At 40.2% G+C, this 18,867-nt stretch overlaps 1 protein-coding gene across 4 annotated transcripts in view; it reads right to left on the reverse strand.

The window, feature by feature from the left end:
• Positions 1 to 18,867, reverse strand: part of mtcl1 (microtubule crosslinking factor 1) — an 89,701-nt gene that overhangs the window by 27,884 nt on the left and 42,950 nt on the right. For 3 of the 4 annotated variants that reach the window (XM_042497894.2, XM_088085819.1, XM_042497898.2), the window contains exons 4-9: positions 18,572 to 18,631; positions 16,477 to 17,856; positions 10,923 to 11,069; positions 5,829 to 5,930; positions 4,248 to 4,475; positions 1,405 to 1,575 (exon numbers count right to left, since the gene is read on the reverse strand). In XM_042497894.2, the coding sequence (XP_042353828.2) occupies positions 1,405 to 1,575; positions 4,248 to 4,475; positions 5,829 to 5,930; positions 10,923 to 11,069; positions 16,477 to 17,856; positions 18,572 to 18,631 (2,088 nt within the window). The remainder of the gene's footprint in view (positions 1 to 1,404; positions 1,576 to 4,247; positions 4,476 to 5,828; positions 5,931 to 10,922; positions 11,070 to 16,476; positions 17,857 to 18,571; positions 18,632 to 18,867) is intronic. The other variant, XM_042497897.2, reaches the window with a different exon arrangement.

An 18,867-nucleotide genomic window follows, 5' to 3' on the forward strand; every position in this document is an offset into this window, starting at 1 on the left:
AATAATTAAAGGTGAAGCTACATTTCCAAACTCACTCAATACCCCAATTCACCAGAGGAAATATCATTTACTACTAATTTATTTGTCCTACAACTTTACAGTTATATTGTTCAATATATGTGTGTGTACATACATATGAAATCACACAATATATTCTTTTGTGAATACTATAAATCATAATATTCTTCCTTCATACTATTACTGAAGTGGTTCTATTTTTTTAAACTTATTTCTTACTTCGTTCCAATGATAGCTGTGGCATTGTTTTTTGGGTTGTCCGCCTGACCATCTGTCCTATTCTTATGAGCACAATATCTCAAAAATGCCTTGAGGAAATCTCTTAAAATTTGGCACAAACATCCACTTGGACTACATTATAACCTGATTAGATTTTGGCGGCCGTAAGTCAAAAATCAAGGTCACTGTGACCTCATCTGTGTAATTTTCATGCATTAAATTTCTCAAGAAGATCTTGAGGGAATTGTTTCAAATTTGGCACCAACATCCACCTGGACTGAACAATGAACTAATTAGAATTCTGTGGTCAGGGTCAAGGTTACTGTGACCTTGCGTCCGTCTCATTTTCGTGCCTGTGATATTTCAAGAAGGTGGACGTTTGCACCAAATTTAATGAAATTCCCTCAAAGTGTGGTTGAGATATCACGTTGACAAAAATACAATGGATGCAATTTCTATTCATCCTTGAGTCCAAGAAGGCGTCTGTGCCAAATTTGAAGAAGCGTTAAGAAATCATGGTCAAAGAATAAGATAGACAAGGTCACAGTGACCTTGATCTTTGACAAATTCCTATCAGTTCATTATTGAGTCTAAGTGGACGTTTGTGCCAAATTTGAAGAAATTCCCACACAGCATTTTTGAGATATTGCCTTCATGAGAACAGGATGAACAGATGTACAACCCTAAGACATAATGTCTCCTATCACGACTGTCACTGATACAGAGGTATTAAAACCAGCTGAAATTATTCATCTGCTCTATTAAATAACATAAAAATGAAGAATTTGGAGAGATTTTTTTTACACAGTGATATCACTCAGTGGGAGCAGGCTGATCTACAACTTGACAAAGTTATAAAAATTAAACAGACCGGTGAAAACAAAATAACAAGGTGATTTCAAGCTGCTGGAAAGTTGTGCGCAGATTGTTTAAAATGATATGGACCCTCTTATCTGCACTGCATTTCATTTTTCACCAGGAGTTCAGAATAATAAGAGTCTTTCTGCCTGAAGGCTTCCAAATCACAACATGGTTAATGAACCCAAAACTCATGTTAAATAATGCTATGTTTCATTTATAACCAAACATTAGTTTCTGAATTTAATGGGATTCTTTCTGGTTTTGTTTGAATAAAATTCAGCAGAGGAGTCATGAATGTGTGAGCACCTGTCTTTGATGCTGCAGGTGTCGATCAGGTGACGGCAGAGGGATGATGGGCCCGGTGTCGGGGACGTCCCCTGGAGTTTGCGGTAAACACAGTCTGTCGTCTCGATCCGAATCTGCCTCCGCCTGCTCCATTATCACTCCCAACTCTGGGATGCCCTCCAACTTCTCAAACTGGAACAGATGACACGCCATGAAAAGCCTGTGTTTTAATTCATGCACCCAGTTTTTTCTCTTTTGTTTTTGTACCAACAATTTCTGTTTCAGGCTCACAGTCACTGAGTCTTTCCCAGCATGCATTGGGCAGAAGGCAAAGAAAACCCTGGATGAGTCTCCAGTCTTTAAACAGTCCTTCACAGGATACACTCAACCTGTCACATTCACACAGTCACACTTATATTTAGTTTTAGTTCTTTGGAATAAATGAACCAACAGTTAGATCTTGATGAAAAAAAAAACACATTTCTTAAGAATTTGTGACTGTATGTATTTTTATTGCACATTATGGTTGTTATTTCTGTTCTGACTTCTGTTGTTTAATATTTTTTTTATGTTTATATTTATTTTATTTGTTTTTCACCTTTGGCCTGTCTGAAACTTTTTCCAGAGTAATGGTTGTGTGTTATGTCCATGTTATGTATCATGACTTTATTTTATAAATATATATATATATGTATATATATATATGTGTGTGTGTGTGTGTGTGTGTGTGTGTGTGTGTGTATATATAGTTAGCTTTTAAATTTCAGCCCTCTCACATTTAAAGCACTTTGAGGTGCATTTTATGTATGAAAAAAAATAAAGTTCATTATTATTATTATTATTATTATTATTATTGACTCCCTGTAAGACAAAGGTGAGCTGTGTCCTATTTGTCTTCAGAGGGGACATATTGATTTTTCTTATTTTCTGTCATATAATGTTACAATAAAAGATTTTCAAATTGAAAATGACAAAGTCAAGTACGAACGTAAAACAGGCTAAAATACATGCAGTACTGCTTCTCATTTTACTTTCTCCTTTTTTCCTGAGTTTAGGAGAAACGAGACTAATAAAAAGTAAACATCGAAGTCTGTGAGTCCATATATGGGGACATTTGAACCAGGCCATTCGTACTTGTTTTCACCAAGTTTATAAAACTGACAGCCACCATTTTATTTTACACGGTGAAGCAGCAGCAACGGTAATTATGGGCTTTGAAAAGAAACTTGACTTGAGAAAATATTCTGTAGGGATTCAAAGGCAAGTCAAGGGCAGGTGGTAAAAATCCCGTGAGGTACACGTGGACTCCTCACTGCTGCACCATCTGCAGGAGCAAATTTGGTTTCACGACAAAATGCTGCATGAATAAACAGATCAGTGAGGACAGAATCAGGAGAAATGAAAGGTTTATTACGCAGGATTTTCCTATAAAACGCTGTGTAGAGTCATAAACAGTGAGCAATAAAAAAAGCAAAGTTATGTGTATATTTTGTAAATAAAGTAGGAAAAGTAGGTTTGCTTTTCGTATAAACAGTAAAAAATTGGGTCGACAGCGCATCTCAGTTAACAGAAAAATCACAAACTGCTCCGTGGTCTCTGGTTGATGTGCAGTGCAAAGCTCTGAATGCTTATCAGGTAAGCGTTCAAAAAAAAGAAAACAAAAGAAAAACTTAAATCTCATAAATCAATCTCAACTAGGAGCTTAAAAAAACAAGAAAATGTGAAACATTGATCGCTGAACCAAAAAGCTGAACAACAAATGAATTCGCTCAATCAGGCGGCCGACCACTTAACCAAACTATCAATCAGGCCTGCAGCCGAACCAGCAGCATGCTGGGAAGTACAGGACTGAACAAAGTTCGGGATAAATCACAGTCTTGTTGCCGTTTTCATGCTTCAGTGCTTTGTGGATTAAGAACGGTACTGCACCGTACACATTTTTGGTTTTAAGGTACCTTAATTATATTTACTAGCTTTTACTAGTTTTTAAAGCTCTTAATGGTCTTGGTCCTAATTATTCTTCAGATCTGCTTTTATCTTATGAGCCCTCTCGTACCCTCAGGGTCTTCTGGCAGTGGCCTTTTAACAGTCCTAAAAATTAAAACACAAACTTATGGTGAAGCACCTTTTTGTTACTATGGTCCACGTCTGTGCAACAGCCTGCCTGAGGACCTGAGGGCCGCAGAGGGGGTGGATATTTTTAAAAGCAAACTCAAGACCTACCTTTTTAGTTTGGCTGTCAACTTTATTTTTTATGAACTTTCATTCTATCTTATTTTATTATATAGTTTATTTATTTTTAATACATTTTAACCTGTTCCACAGTTTTAATATTTCATATATAATTTTATCATTTTTAACATATTTACTTTTTTTACTTTGTACTGTTATCTTGTCACAGTTATCTAAAGCTTGAGAATTGTAGTTATTTATCTTTAATTATTACTATTATCATTTTAGCTATATAATTACCTGTTTATTCCTTATTTACCTGTTGTTTATTTACTTATTTTATTTTTATCTTATTTTATCAATTTTTTATTTATTTAATATTATTTTATTTCTTTTTTTGTTTGGTTTATTCTGCCTCTGGTGTTTCCTCACTTATGACAGCACTTCCTCAGTTCTGCAATTTCTAGTTTAAATTAGTACTTTAATGCTTTAGTGCTTTATTTAATCAGAAAGTCTCATTGATATTTGACAAATTATATAAATCTTTTGATCGATCTTATATATCTGTCATTACTGAGACTCCTCAGAATCAGCTGCAACAGCTCATATTCAAATGAAGGTTTGGCAAAAATACACCTCCAACTTGTTATAAATTGGAGGTATATTTGGGTTTTTCTTGAGCTCTGACTCACCTCCGCGTGCACCGACTCCTCTCCGGAGTCGTCCTTGCGGCTGAGCCTCCAGTGCATGAGGATCCACCTGAGCTTCATGTAGAAGATGATGGTGTTGCGTCTGAAGAGGCGGATCTCCTGCTGCAGCATGGCTCTCTCCTGAGGCCAGGGCACCTCGTGAGTCTGGAGTCCCTGCAGCTCCAGACCTCCTCGCTGGGCCTCCAGACGCAGACGCTCGTCTTCCTGCAGCTGAAGGGATCAGGGGAAAGATGTGATTCAGATATTCAATAAAAGGTGGAAAAACAGTCATATTCAAATACTTTTTAAGGGTAAGTAACTAATTGACGTGATGTGTGGAGTGTGCAGTTTTAAGTCTTTTCTCTTTTCATATTTGGCCTCATGAAATGTTTGAGTAATAGTGGGTTGAGAGAGAATTAAGCTGCCATTTTTTAATAATAAATATATTTTATGATACTTTCTTTGGATCAAACTAAAAGTATAGCCTTGTATTTGTATGTTTCCTTGAATGCATCAAGTTGCAGTTGTAAGTTTACATCCATGTCTGTGAAAACATGGATTTTTGCACACATCTTTCCCCCCGTCAGCACAGACGATCTCTACAATCAGCTCCGTTTCAAGTTTTCATCAGTGTCACCAATTTAGGATCTGACCAAAAGTCTCCCCTTCTGTTTCGGAGTTATGGCGTTGAGTAAAGGCCGGAAAAGGGTTTTTGCAAAATGTTATGATGTTACAGTGAAGTCGACCTTTGACGTTTTGGATATATATAATGTTGTCACTTCATCATTTTATCATATCAGACATTTTATATTGTGTAATTATCATCGTATGGATTCTTGAGCCAAAAACATCTTTTTTAAGGTCATAGTGACCTTGACCTTTGACCACAAATTATAATCACTTCATTCTCCAGTCCGAGGGGACAACTGTGCCAGATGTAACGAATTTCTCTTTAAGGCGTTCTTGAGATATTGCACTCACGAAAATGACACAAAAGAGGTCACAGTGACCTTGACCTTTGACCACCAAATTCCAATCACTTCATTTTGAAGTCCTAGTGGACATTTGTGTCCCATTTAAGGAAATTCTTGAGATTATCAAGACAATGGTATGGATGGATGGACTCGAAACCCCCAAATCATGATGCCTCCGGCCCCGATATCGACACGGGGGCATAAAAACGTCCAAAAATAACAATGATATAATAATGAAATAATAATGTTTTTGTGGCTTAAAATGACAAAAAGCTCATATTATAAAATACAGACCCAAACTTAACATCCTCTTTCTTTCTCTCTTTAAAAATTGATCAAAAGGATCATTTTGTGTTAGACAGAGTCGCCACAAAAAAGAGGTTTTGGTGCAAACTGCAAGTGACACACCGAGGACAGCTGTTATCAATCTAAGTCTTAAACATAATGCAGGTTTGGATATTAATATAGAACTTTTTTGCCTCTGCAGTGGTGACACTTAATTAAAATCATGTTCAAACTTTAGCAGAGATAGCAGAAGAACTGAAGTGTGATACCGATGTTCTTATAGGCTCGTGTTCGTACGGCGTGACTGACTGCATTATTATTGTACCTGAGGCAGAGAAGTGACAGCCTCCCGTTCCTCCGTCGCCGCTCTGAGCCTTCGTTCGTGATCCAGACGAAACTGGATGTCAGAAGCAGGCGTGTCCCGGAGCTGAACCCACAACAGCACAACACACAGTCATTTCAACAACACTTAAAAAATTAAATTACATCTCATATTTATATCTCACTGTCTTTCTGTTATTCTCTCTGCGTGAAGATTTATTTGACAGTCAAACAAAATCACAAAGATTTGTGTATGAGATGATTACGCTTGATTTGCCCTTTTCAATTTAAGACTAAAAAACTCTCCGAAGAGGACCGAGAAACCACAAATGAGATCTGACTTCACACAAGAAGAAACCCATTCGACATTTCTTCTGCACCGTCTCAGGATGTGATGATAATTTAATGCTGCACATTTCGATCGCGACTAAATAAATTCTTCATCAAGGCTTTTTTGATCAAACCTCAAACGAAAATATAGAAATAGTCCGACGTTATGAAAAAGAGAAGATCAATAGCAGCCTCGTGTCTCTCCACAAAATACGAAGCTGCAGCCAGCAGCCGGTTAGCTTAGCTTAGCACAGAGACTGCAAACAGGCGTAAACAGCTCGTCTGATTCTGCCTAAAGGTGACCAAAAAAACTTGTTTTGTGACAGGTATTAGATCCAAGAACGCACTTTAAAGGGAAATTTCTGTGTTTTTCAACCTGGACCCTATTTTTTTGTATCCAAGCAAATAATGGGAGCAGCAGTTTTTGAACTGGTCCGGTATCGAGAGAGAGCGCTGCAGCCAGCAGCTGCAAAAAGATTCAATGTAACCACTCAGGGCAATTGTGCAGCATCAGTTTGCATCCATTAAAGCGCTTTTTTGGCCACTGACAGGCTCAGATTTTTTTATTCTAAGTATCTGACAACATTATGGAAAGAATCTATACAGAGATAGACTTTTTTGTTCAAGAGTTGGATCGTTTCTGTTTAACTCACTTAAACCTCAGCATTTTTTAGTTATTAGGCATGATTTCTTTAAAAGAAAATTGGGAAGAAGGCAGTGAGCAACAAAAAGGACATTACTCAAAAATTTGCTAGAAATTAGTAAAAAATGAAAGAAAATTACCAGAAATTTAGAGAAAAAAAAAAGAAAAAAGCAGAAAAGAAAAGAGAAAAAAGGACAGGGAAATGGCCTAAAAAACTACTTAAAATTGTATTTTTTATGTAAAATAAATTTAAATATCTTATGACAATTAGAAAATTTTCCTTACCTTTACACCTTAAAAAATATTATTCTAAATTTTGCAATTTGCAGGACATTTCTTACCAACTTGCTCACTGATTTATCCATGTTTTTGAAAGAAATTACACAAATTTGCTCAGGGGTCAAAGGTTAAGATACTCCTTTTTAATAAACTGTAATTTTAGGATGTCACAGTCAGCATATTTTCACATCTAACTGGATAAATTAAGGTTTTATTTCAACCAAACAAGAGTTGGCGATTGTTAGAAACGTGTAAAGACGAACCAAGACGACTTTTGTGAGTTTTATTTTGTCAACTGTTTTGTTTATAAATAAAATATCTGTTTATTTAAATGAAGTCTGGTGGGTTTTGTTAAAGTGATGTTGTTGCAGTTTCTAGTTAAACAAAAAATGATCTTACTCTTAACGTAAAGGTTCCTTTCCGTAATGTTGAAGGACACTTGAGTCCGTCAACGGCAACAACAAATACTTTCAGTGGACGTAACGTGATGAGGCACAAACGGCCTGAATGGTTAGACTGCAGCCCGTTTCTTTCGGTTCTATCCTTTTCTCTTTGCCATCGCCTTTTATTAAATTAAATATTTATTGATTTCTTACCCTTTCTTGTATTTCATACGTCTTAGTAATTTCTTAGCTTGTTTGTGTTCTGTTTTTAAGCTCTTTCAGATTTCCAATGTCCTTTTATAATGAACTTCTTTTGCACCATGTCTTGATGCTTTTGATGCTTTATGCAAAGCACCTTGAATTGCCTTATCGTTGAAATATGCAACATGAATAACCTTGCCTCGACAAATTTAAAAAAAAGTGGAATAAAGTTCAGGTTGAAGAATACTGAAGTTACCCTTTAAGATATAAATCATGAAAAATACAGCAATCACAATAGAAACTGAATACATTTAAGATTTAATGTTTTTACTAGAGGTGAAAAAATGCTTGTGGGGAAATGAGATGCTCATGTTTATGAATGTAATGATTCTTCTTTATTTCACTTACAAGACATCCCTGTCTGTCCTCCGAAAAAGTTCAGACTCTGACAATTTGGAAATTGCAGCGGCTTTTAATGCGCTTTCTTTCGTCTATCCTGCATGCGGGCGCTCACCGCAGCCTCTTAACAGTAAGTTGAGCCGTTCAGTGTGTGCTGACCCTGGCTCACCTCCCTGTCAGCCCAATGTCAAATGCAAATCACACAGGCCTTACAGTGCAGCGCTAATCCTGCCATATCCGAGCCGCTTTTCCATTCATTCACTTCACCTCACAGATTACACTGCGGCAGAGAGCACACAAAGAAATCCACACGAATGTGCCATAACTGTAACTGTAACAGTAAAGTGTCACATCACCGCTGCCAGCGCTCCGCATTACGTAACAGCGGGGCAATTTCTCTATGAACACAAGCATGAGGCAGCGATTATGAATCACAGTGTCCAGCGATTACACAGCCGGTTTATTAAACAGCCGAGTCACTGAAGGATTTAAGAGATCTGAGCTGATGTGCGCTGCAGCGAGGTTACCGCTCGCCGGCTGTGATTGCGCTCTTTGATTTTGTGTTTTAAGTGTATTGTGACACTTTTGTGTGAGCTGCACTTTTACATACGTTTAATCTGCTGAGTCGAGTCATGACGGTGCAGCCGGTAGTGATGAACCGGTGCCAGGGGGCATCAGTGCAGAGTGCAGACTCAGCCGTGATACACTGAGTGCACACATACGCCTAACAAGTCGATCCGCTGCAGCTGAACATGGCTGCTGCCTCACACTGTTTCAGAGGGCGAAAAACTGTCCACCGGCAGATATACATTCATAACACAACGTGCAATCGACAAATTAAAAAGCCCTCGAGTACAAATGCAATCTGCTTCTTTAAAAGAGTACAAATCAATCACAAAATGTCCAGGGGCGCATGGTGTGAATTTAAAAAAGCAAACAGAAAATGTTAAACCAAAAAGAGATAAAAAATAAGATCAGTGGCTGTAGGAGTGGATATTTAGTGTGAAAGTAGAGAGAGTGAATGAAGTGAAATTGTGTTCAGCATTTAAAAAGTGACTTTTGCTGGAGTGTCACTAGACATGCTGGACCGAGCGGCCTTCTGATTGTGAAAATCTGATTTTCTGTTATTTAAAATGAGCGAACTTTATTGTTCATGGCTCAGAGAGACACTTTAAATATTTATGTTAAGATGTGAGAAAGCCTCAGAATTGACCTTAAATGGATTTAAAGTAGAAGTACAATAGATACATTTGTAACTTTGGTAAAGAAATCAGATATTTTTTTTAGCTTGTTTTTCTCTCCGGTAAATAAACTGTAAAGTAAAAACTTCTCAGAATTGACCTGTACCTGTAAAAGTGATCAGTTGCTTGTCTATGGAGCAAATTAAAGGAATAGTTCAGATTTTCTAATATAAAGTTGTATGAAGTATCCAAAATCAGTTCATCATGTACAGCACACGTCAGTCAGTGCACACCCAGTTTGGAGAAACAGGCTGGAGTCCGACAGAGAACCTAAAACAAACTTTAGCCACCTAAGAAAAGTCCCACTCAAAAAACTCAATATCAGTTTAAGTGTATGCTATATTGAGAGTATTTTCACGACGTTATCTTTCTGTCAGACTAACGGGGAAGCTGTTTACGACTTTAACTCCCCATCTGTGCTCTCGTCAAAGCCTCCAGACTCCACTGACAAAAACAGTAATTTTAGCTCGCTGAACACAGAAGCTGCTGTTCTGCTGCTGCTTTGATCAGTTAGATAGTTAGTTTGTGTTATTGTGCAACTTTGGTGTATCCAAACTAACCTTTTTTTTTTAAAAAAAAAAAAATCACTAAAAAAAAACTTTTTAACTTTGCACCTCTTGTTTGCACGTCTGCTATTTTCAATAATTTTTATTTTTAAAAAATTGTAAATTATTTTGTAATTTATTATACTTTACACTTTTGTTGTAAATCTTTATTATATATTTTTTGTATTTTATTGCTCTGTAAAACACTTTGAATTGACCTGTTGCATGAAATGTCACACAATAACACAAAGAAAACAACTGTCCAATGCAGCAGGAGACCAAAAAATGTTAAATCACTGTTTTTCTGAATAAAGGCTGTATGTGAAGCGTCATACAACGGCCTCATTTTCATGTTGAAAATTACTGTCTGACATTAAGGCAAAGCAGTTAAAATACTATCAGTATAGCATAAGCTTGAACTGATATTGAAAACTTTAGGCAGGGCTGTTTTTTTAGGTGGCTAAAATACATTTGTTGCTAACCCCTCCACAGCAGTATATTGTTTAGCGTCCATGTCCAGCCTGCTCCAAACTGGGGACGTGCAGACTGACATCTACTGTTTGTGATACACTGACTATGGATAAGTGTGAACTATCCCTTTAAGACTTTCTTACCATGGTGCACTGCTTCTCGGGCCAACAGACACTCCATAAACAAACTCCAGACGCACCCAGAAAAATGTCTTTGTCTGGATAATGACCCTCATTCTTTACCAACATTTACTGCATTTCTTCTAAGGTGTGACCACGATGTGACAACTTTAAAAAATGCATTTTGCAAAAGCATGACTTTAGATTACTTTCATCCGATTATTGCCTGTATTAATTAAATTAAAAACGACATGCTTTTTTGGGGCGTCTACAGGCCCTGCAGAGCTGCGTTTAGCAACACTTCACCATGTGTAAGAAAGAGTTCGTCGCTCTATAGAGAGGAAACCAAATCAGATTTAAATCAGTTTAAATGATTAGAAAATAGAGTCCAGGCGGACAGAAAGCCCGTGCAGGGGGCTCATGGTGGAACCAGTGTTTACTCAGTCCCACAGGTGGAAGGGAGATGGAGGAGGGAGGAGGCACTGACCTCTGCTCTTAAAGCCAGGGGCCTGTGGTACCTAGTGGGTCCTGTGGCTCCCCTGCTCTGGGCCTGGCCCCCACCCTGGCTCTGGCTCTGGGGCTCCACGCCTCGCTCCTGTCCTAGACGCCACTCCAGCTCATCCCTCTGACCGGACTGTGAGTGACGTGGGGTGGGGAAAGGGGGAGGGAGGAGGGCGGGAGGGGCAGGGGGTGTGGACGGTGGGTGTTCGGGGTCAGGGGGATGGGTGACAGGTGCAGGATACAGGGGCGCAGGAAGTGGTGGTGGAGGGGGAGATGTGTGAGGTGAATTGTGGACGAAACAGACAGAAGACAACAAACAGGGTGAGGGGACGAGGAAAGAAAGCGGGCGGGGGGGAAACAGAAATAAAACAGAAAATGGGTAAAGAATATAAGCAGAAGGGGGGAAAATTAACTAACAGACTACACGGTGTGGAGAAGAACAAACGGACTAGAGTACGAAGAAAAGCGCAAAGAGAAAGACCAACTTAAAGATGACGGCGTATGACAGAGATGAGAAGAGAACGAGAATGAGGATGAACAAAATCATGGGCTGAAACATCTGGCGGGAACACAAAGAGGAACAAAGAGAGGGAATCGGGGGGAAAAGAATGCAAAACACTTGTTATGAAGCGCATGCAATGAGGGATACATGAGTCCAAACCAACAGCTGAGAGATACCACGGCAAACTGCAGAGCGAGAGCTACAGCACGCTAAAAGTTTCCAACACATGCCTGTGCACAGCCGTGTGGAGAAGCAGTCAGCTAAGGAAGAGTTGCATCTTGAGCCTGAGCGATGCACCACAGTTTTCACACAGGAAAGCATTTTAAAAAACACACCGGAGGCATTTAAGGCTTCAGTCGAGCTTCAGGACAGCGCCATGCTAGTTGCCACCTCTTGTAGCAGCGCCCCACGCTTTATTTATTTCACGTTTAAGCTATCACGCCACATGGATATCTACAGAAGTATGTAGCATTCACTCTTAAGAGAAAAAAAATCTCAGAATTGTTACTTACATATCGTCAAACTGTTATCTTGATTTTGCATTATTTTTGTCTGTAAATATCTCGTAAAAATCTAAATAACAAGAGCCGCACTTTTGAATTCTACCTGATGGTCTGAGGATCTAAATGTTGTTAATTTCGTAATAAAATGATAAAATTAAGCCGGAGCAAGAGTTCGAACCAGTTGATATGTTTTGTCATAAGTACGAGGTACAAAAGAAACTGCAGTGGAATAAAAATTCCTGTGCATGATTCTTTGATTTGATTACCATCAGCATATTGTAATAATGACTTCTGTCACACTTATGGAGCACGTTAATCATGATTACAAGAAATCCCTTCTTAATTAAAACTAATGAAATTCACAAATTCACAATTAAAATTAATCACAAAATTAATCTTGTGATAATAAGATACAGAAATTGTTATTAAATACCTTATTTTAAATTTATCGTGTAAATATCTCAATAAAATCTCATAATTACAAGAGCTGCATGAATTTTACCTGATGGTTTGAAGAGCTGAATGTCTTTAATAATTAACTATTAAAATCAAAATGAGTACAAGTAGTGCTACCACAGAATAACAGCCTGTGTGTGACGGTAGCTGTCGGGGGATGTTCAGTGGATTTTCCATTTTTTGGTGTGTTTGTGTCCTTTTTCATAATTCTGTGTTCCCACTCTAAATTCAGAGATGTTTTAGGTCTGTGAACGCAGCGTGTAAATATTGAGGAGTTTTTCTTTTGCAGCAGTTTGCAGAGTTTGAGATGCGGGGATTAATAACAAATCAATCAATCCCGTCCGAGCTGATCAGATGAGATTGATGGATAAGAGGAGCAGCTGCTGCAGAGGTGAGTGAAAGTAAACTTTAGAGGTAGCGCAATTAGCGGTCAAGTTTCATATATACCGTAACCAAATGATATATATGTATTCCAACAGCACACAATGATCGGTCCAGCTCCAGAAATATAATATCAAAACGTGGCACCACCTGTTGCAGGCGTGGCAGGCCGCCACTGATAAATTGTGGAAATTTCCACAAGTTGATGTGTTTTGTCATGATTACAAGACGCCAAAGTCATAATGGAAAAACAACATTTTGGAAACTTTACTTAGTAACAGACATAAAAATTTCATTATTAGTAATAGCGTGATCAACGCAAGAAATGATGTCACAATTACGTGGCACGGAAGGGATAACTACCAGAAACCACCTCACAAGATAATTACACAAAGAATATTGCGAATATTGCGAAGATACAGAAATAGTCATCTCGTATTTATACTTTTATCTCATGAAAATCTCAAAATTTTTAAATTTACATGATGGTCTTGGTATTGAAACACCATAAAGTGATCCGACAGTGTCCAGGATACTTTGTTTATCGCAAGATCAACATCTTAGAATTATGAGATGCTTCTAAGAAAACATTTCCAACAACTAACAAGATAATTATGAGATCAAAATCTTGTATATATGGCTCTTGTTATTATGAGTTAATACGAGATTATTAGAATAACATCATTGAATTCTGGGGTGATAATTGTCAGTAAAAATACTATTTTTTTTCCTCTAGTGAATGCACTTCTGTACATAACCTTTTTTTTTAATGTATTTCATGTATGTATTCCCGACTGTTTGCTGCTGCTGTGACTATTTTTGCTTTTTGTGTTTTTTTCACATTTAAAACTTCTATGATCATCCTCAACAACTCTCAATGGACGGACAGGTGTGAGTTGTTAGTACAGTGGTTAGCTTTGACTAAACCACCCAGCTTCACCCAGACTAACCAGCGAGTCGTACAGGCAGAGGAGCAAAGCAGAAACAAGTCACTGGAGAGGATGAGTATGGAGGCAGCCTCACTCTGTTATCTCTACAAAGCAGATCGGGTTCTTGAAGGGGGAAAATGTTTGAAGAGCTGTTTGTTTTATTCCATACGACAGTCTGGCTGATTAGAAAACACACCCAAGATTTCTGCCTGATCATGCAGCGCAGAGATAATGAACCTCCTTTGGAAGAGTACACAGTCGTATGTTGACATGTTGACTTACACTAAGCTGCAGTAAAACAAGAACAGGAAGCAGGATGCCAGCCAGCGAGGTTCTTCCACAGGCAACTCACGCAGCGCCATGCAACTCTTCTTTTTTTTTTTTTTTGGATTCAACAGAGGTTATTTTAGACAGTGCACACATTTTTTATGGTTCGTCTCCTTGGCAACACCATGGAGTAACCAGTCCCACGTGTGTCTGTGTGTGTGTGTGTGCGTGATGATATGTTGTGCAAACATAACAGCTACACCATTTGTGTGTCTTAATGAGTCACGCAAATGATAGCATGGTGTAGCAAAGCTGCAGAGAGAGAAATATTTACGAAACCTCATCATGCAGAAAAAAAGCTTTGAATTGAGCCAAATGGAAGAAGCTGCCTTTACTCCATTCATACCAAGCACCCTCTCAAGCACCCTCCGAAGCACCCTCCCTCGGCCCTGGCTGACTGGAAGCAGGGCAGCTGCAGACAGTGAGTGCAGGGACAAGGAGGCAGGCAGGGCTGCTGGCTATGAGGATGTGCATGGAGATGCAGATGTGAACGTGGCAGCGGCAGGAAGCGATGGCGGTGGGTCAAGGGAGGGGTGGCGGTGGCGGTGGTGCCAGTGTGGTTGTGCTGGGTGGCTCGTGTTGGAGCGAGGGGGTCCTGCTATGTGGCCCTGTGCTGGCACTGGACGTCTCAGTGTTTCCTCCTAAAGCTTTAACTGAAAGGTTCGGATTTTTCAAGTCTATCTAACCTTTCTTCACTTTGTCTATAGCTAAGCCCCGCCCTCAAACACCACAAGCCAATCAGATTTACACAATGCACTCGAACATCCTGCTCGTAGATCTCCTTTCTGTGTAATCACTTCTGATAACAATGTCTAGGAGTTCGGGAAGAACCTGTGCAGTTCTTGGTTGAATATTAACAGAAAAGACAAAATGAATTTGTATTTTTTAAATTTTCACTAATGTAACTGGTCTGTAATGATTTAATGCAACTCTTTATTGATTGTGACAGCTAATGTTAGCTAGTACAGTAGATTTAGTAACATTACATTACAGCACGTCATCACTTGATTATATGTAATATGTAAATCTGAATAACGGGAAGATCGCTTTGTTTGCTCACCGGGCGGATAACAGCAGCCAACCCGGCTGACAGACACAGCTAACCCCGTTACCGTGGCAGCTCGTCTCACAACGACAGCCATTTATAGTGTCTACAGTGCCTTCATCAGAAACCTTATGTTGTAATCTAACTACCCGTGCTGCTGTCACCATAACATTACTGTTTAATACGGCATCCATGGCTGTCACTATCAGCACTCAGTAGTCACTGAGTACTGGCGGCACCGCTAAATGGCAGAACACAAAAACTGCTCTCCGGATTAATCTATAACACTGGCAGACTTGTGATGAACCGTGTTTAAAAAATAAAAATAAAATTAGTGCAGCAGAACCAGCCATATCGCCTTTTTTATTCCATGCATCCTTCCATGCTTGTCAAAACCCGGTGCCTACATTATCCACAAAGCAACTCAACCTCAAACAGGGAGACTCAGGTGTGTGATCGCATGTAGCTTTGAGCCGCTAGCCTCAAGCAGAAATGAAAAGTTGGCTACGAGATCTAGTAAATGCACTTTCTTTTTCAGTTCAAACTTGTAGTCTTTAGCTCTAACTTCACAAAGCTCTCTCTGCAGCCACAAAAGACTTTATACCACCTTTTTTTTTGCAGTGTTCTCCAAGACCTCTAAACAGGCTTGGATGTGTAAAATCGGAAAGAGGACTGCTGATGTCAGTCACTATGGAGACAAAACCCACAACTTTCTCAACACACATAAAAGCATGCGAATATTGTGTTAAGATAAGACTTGAAAAAATCCGAACCTATCCTTAAAGCTGCCTGCAACTAAACGAGATTGCCATTGACAGATATGGACTGTGTGTGTTCTGCTGTAGATGTACGACGCTGCCAATGTCTCTAATTAGAGCTGATTTTTTTGTTCAAAGTGCTGACTCAGGATCTCATTTAGTTTATTTTGGCCCTAAATGGTCGACTAATGAACGCACACCGAGGGCCGTTTAAATCAAACCTAAATGAATTCTCACATTTACAAATACGCTGGTGGGTTTTCTCGTGGATATCTGCAGCTTGACAGGATTCTGCAGACTCAAAGTTTTTGGCTATTTTTTAAGCAATGAAGCCATCTGGTGAGACATTGTCTTCAGCCTTGCAACGTGATATCGTCTGGACAAACAGATAGTTTCTGAGGTTGGATGCTAATCAATGTTCTTATGTAAGACTTTAAAAGAACAGCTTGTTTGCAGTGGTCGTCAGAAAATCCAAAGTATTGACTCACAGCTAACTGGCTGACAGGCTTTCTCCCGTATTACTGATATTCCTTTTTTTTTGCAAAAGAACCAAACAGCCACAGAAAGAAAAACATCTAAATCCACAGAGAGATGTCACCTTTTCATCAGCAGAAAATGAAGTTTATCCAGTGAACTCACCTGGAAGTCCGTCACCAGGTCTCTCCCAAAGGTGCCGATGGGAGAGTCACGGGACATGGAGGTGACTGTGGACAGGAAGCTGCTGGACTCTGTGAGGTTCGGCATGGGCGACAGATCGTCTGTCCTTTCTCTCAGCCCCTCCCCCACATGGTCCAGCTTCTCCATGAAGATGTGCAGCTCCGTGCGGAACGCCTTCATGCGGGTGTTGATGGTGTCCAGGACTTGGGTGTCTGGTTTGGATCCAGACGCCGCCCCGCCTTCCAGGCTCTCTCCTGTTGTCACCAGCAGCCTGCCCTCAAAGATCAGACTGTCTGTGTCTGTGATCAGACGGTCTACGGTCTTCCCGAGCCTTTCCGCCTCACGTTTCACATTGGTGAACGACTCACGCTCTTCCCTCCTGCGGTTGGCCAGTTCAGTGGCGCTGAGCTCGCTGCCGTCTGACGGTTTGATGCTTCCGAACCCTGAGGTGGTCGCTGTTTTCTCAAACAGGTCTTCAGAGTCACTCTCGCCCCCGATAGGGCCCTCCCTCTTAGGGTGCAGGAGAAGGAGTCGCCCCGCTTCTTCTTCTTCTGCCGCTTCTCGCCGGCCTGCGTCGCTCTCTGCGTCGCTGTCTCGAGGGCTGCCGGTGCGAAGGCCCAGGTGTGCGGCCAGATCGCAGCGCTGCACATTGGACATGAGGACTCGGTTCTCGTACTGCAGCTTCATCACTTTTCCACTCAGCTCATTGATCTGCATCCTGGCTGATTTCAGCTCCTCCATCATCATCCCGCTGCTGGAGCCGTTGCCGTTACCGTTGCCAGGTTTAAACAATCCTCCCTCGCTACCATCCTCGCCGACAGAGCTGCTGCTGGGCCCGAACTTGAAGCGATTGAGTTCAGAAGTCAGCTGCCGGTTGTGGTCCTCGATCTCTGAGATGGAGCGCCGCAGCAGCTCAGCCTCCTCCTCCACAAACTGCAGATGACGACGTAGCTCACTTGCCGAATCCAGCGCGTCGCCCCCGTACGGCGACGAGGGCATGCTGGAGAAAGGTTCCCGCCCAAAGCAGTCTCTTTCATACTGACAGCGGATGTCTTCGTTTTCCGCCCGCAGGCTGCGGTTCTCCACTTCCAGCTCCACAATCTTCCTGCCCAGGATGTTCGCCTCCTCCTCTACCAGCTTGAGCCGTAGTCGCAGCTCAGCCTCTCGAGTGGTGTGAGGACCGCCGCCTGAGCACTCGGCCAGAGGAAGAGGACTGTCCACGTCCCCGTAGACTGATTTGTACTTCTGCAGCTCCTGCTCCAGTTCGTCCTTCTCCCGGCCGAGCTTCGCCATCTTTTTTCTCATCAGGCCCGACTCCTCCTTGGCAAACTGGAGCTGGCACCTGAGGTCTGCACTGTCCTCCTGCAGGGTGACCGACACGACACTTTAAAAACTTTAAAGGCTAAAGCTGGTGATATTTGATACTATTGTTATTGTCAACAAACGTTTTTCTAATAGGAGACGGTGCGGTGTGTGTTCATGGAGATGAATGAAGATGTCACCCAGGACACAGGTGTGGCTCAATGATGTGATTTTTTTAGTTTTTGGACAATAATGGAGCTTTATGACACAGTGGAATAACATAAATACACTTTAGAGGTTTGGTGACACAGGCAGTACCTGTTAGTGTGATCAATTCATTGTTGTTTTTGGTCTTTTCATGAGATTTGTTGACAATAAGGAAAGTATATAACTAAGCTTATCCTTTTACCCTGAACCTGAGCAAATTGGTATTACTGGAAAATTCTCCAGAAAACATCCAGAAAAATAAATGTAGAATTATTGTAATTTTATGTAAAATTATGCTACACAAGTAAATGTATACTTTTTATATTTTTTATTTTTTCAAGGTCTTTTTAAGAATTTTTATACATATTGTCAGGTAATTTTCTTGTAACTTTTTTTCCCCTATTTTCTTGCTATTTTTTGGGCCATGTGTTAAGTTGCTTGTTGCCTTCACCCCATGTTCTTGAAAGAAATCAAACCAGTTTGCTCAGGTGTCAAAGGGTTAATGCTTATAACATACAGCATTTTCTGATTTTGATTTCAGATGAAAGGGACAGAATAATATTTTTACCTGACTTGTGGTTTTCTTGTCTTTAAATGTTTCCCTGCTTCCTCGTCTCCTCAGTGCAGTCTGTAAAAAGAACAAGGAAGATGCATGTAAAATGTGTAATCATACACACAGATATTAAAACAATCTTCCAACATCCAGTGGTGCTGCACGAGGCAAACAGAAAATTACTTAAACAAACACACGACACACACACAAAAGCAATAAAAGAGGCTTTATGAATTCAGTCGTGAGGATCTCTGCAGTGTTATGACGCTATCGATATTTCCATACATCCTGATGCCAGTTTTTATACACAC

This window comes from Plectropomus leopardus, chromosome 12, assembly GCF_026936395.1.
Source record: "Plectropomus leopardus strain MGB_pleo_1.0 chromosome 12, ASM2693639v1, whole genome shotgun sequence".
Taxonomy (NCBI): Eukaryota; Metazoa; Chordata; class Actinopteri; order Perciformes; family Serranidae; genus Plectropomus; species Plectropomus leopardus.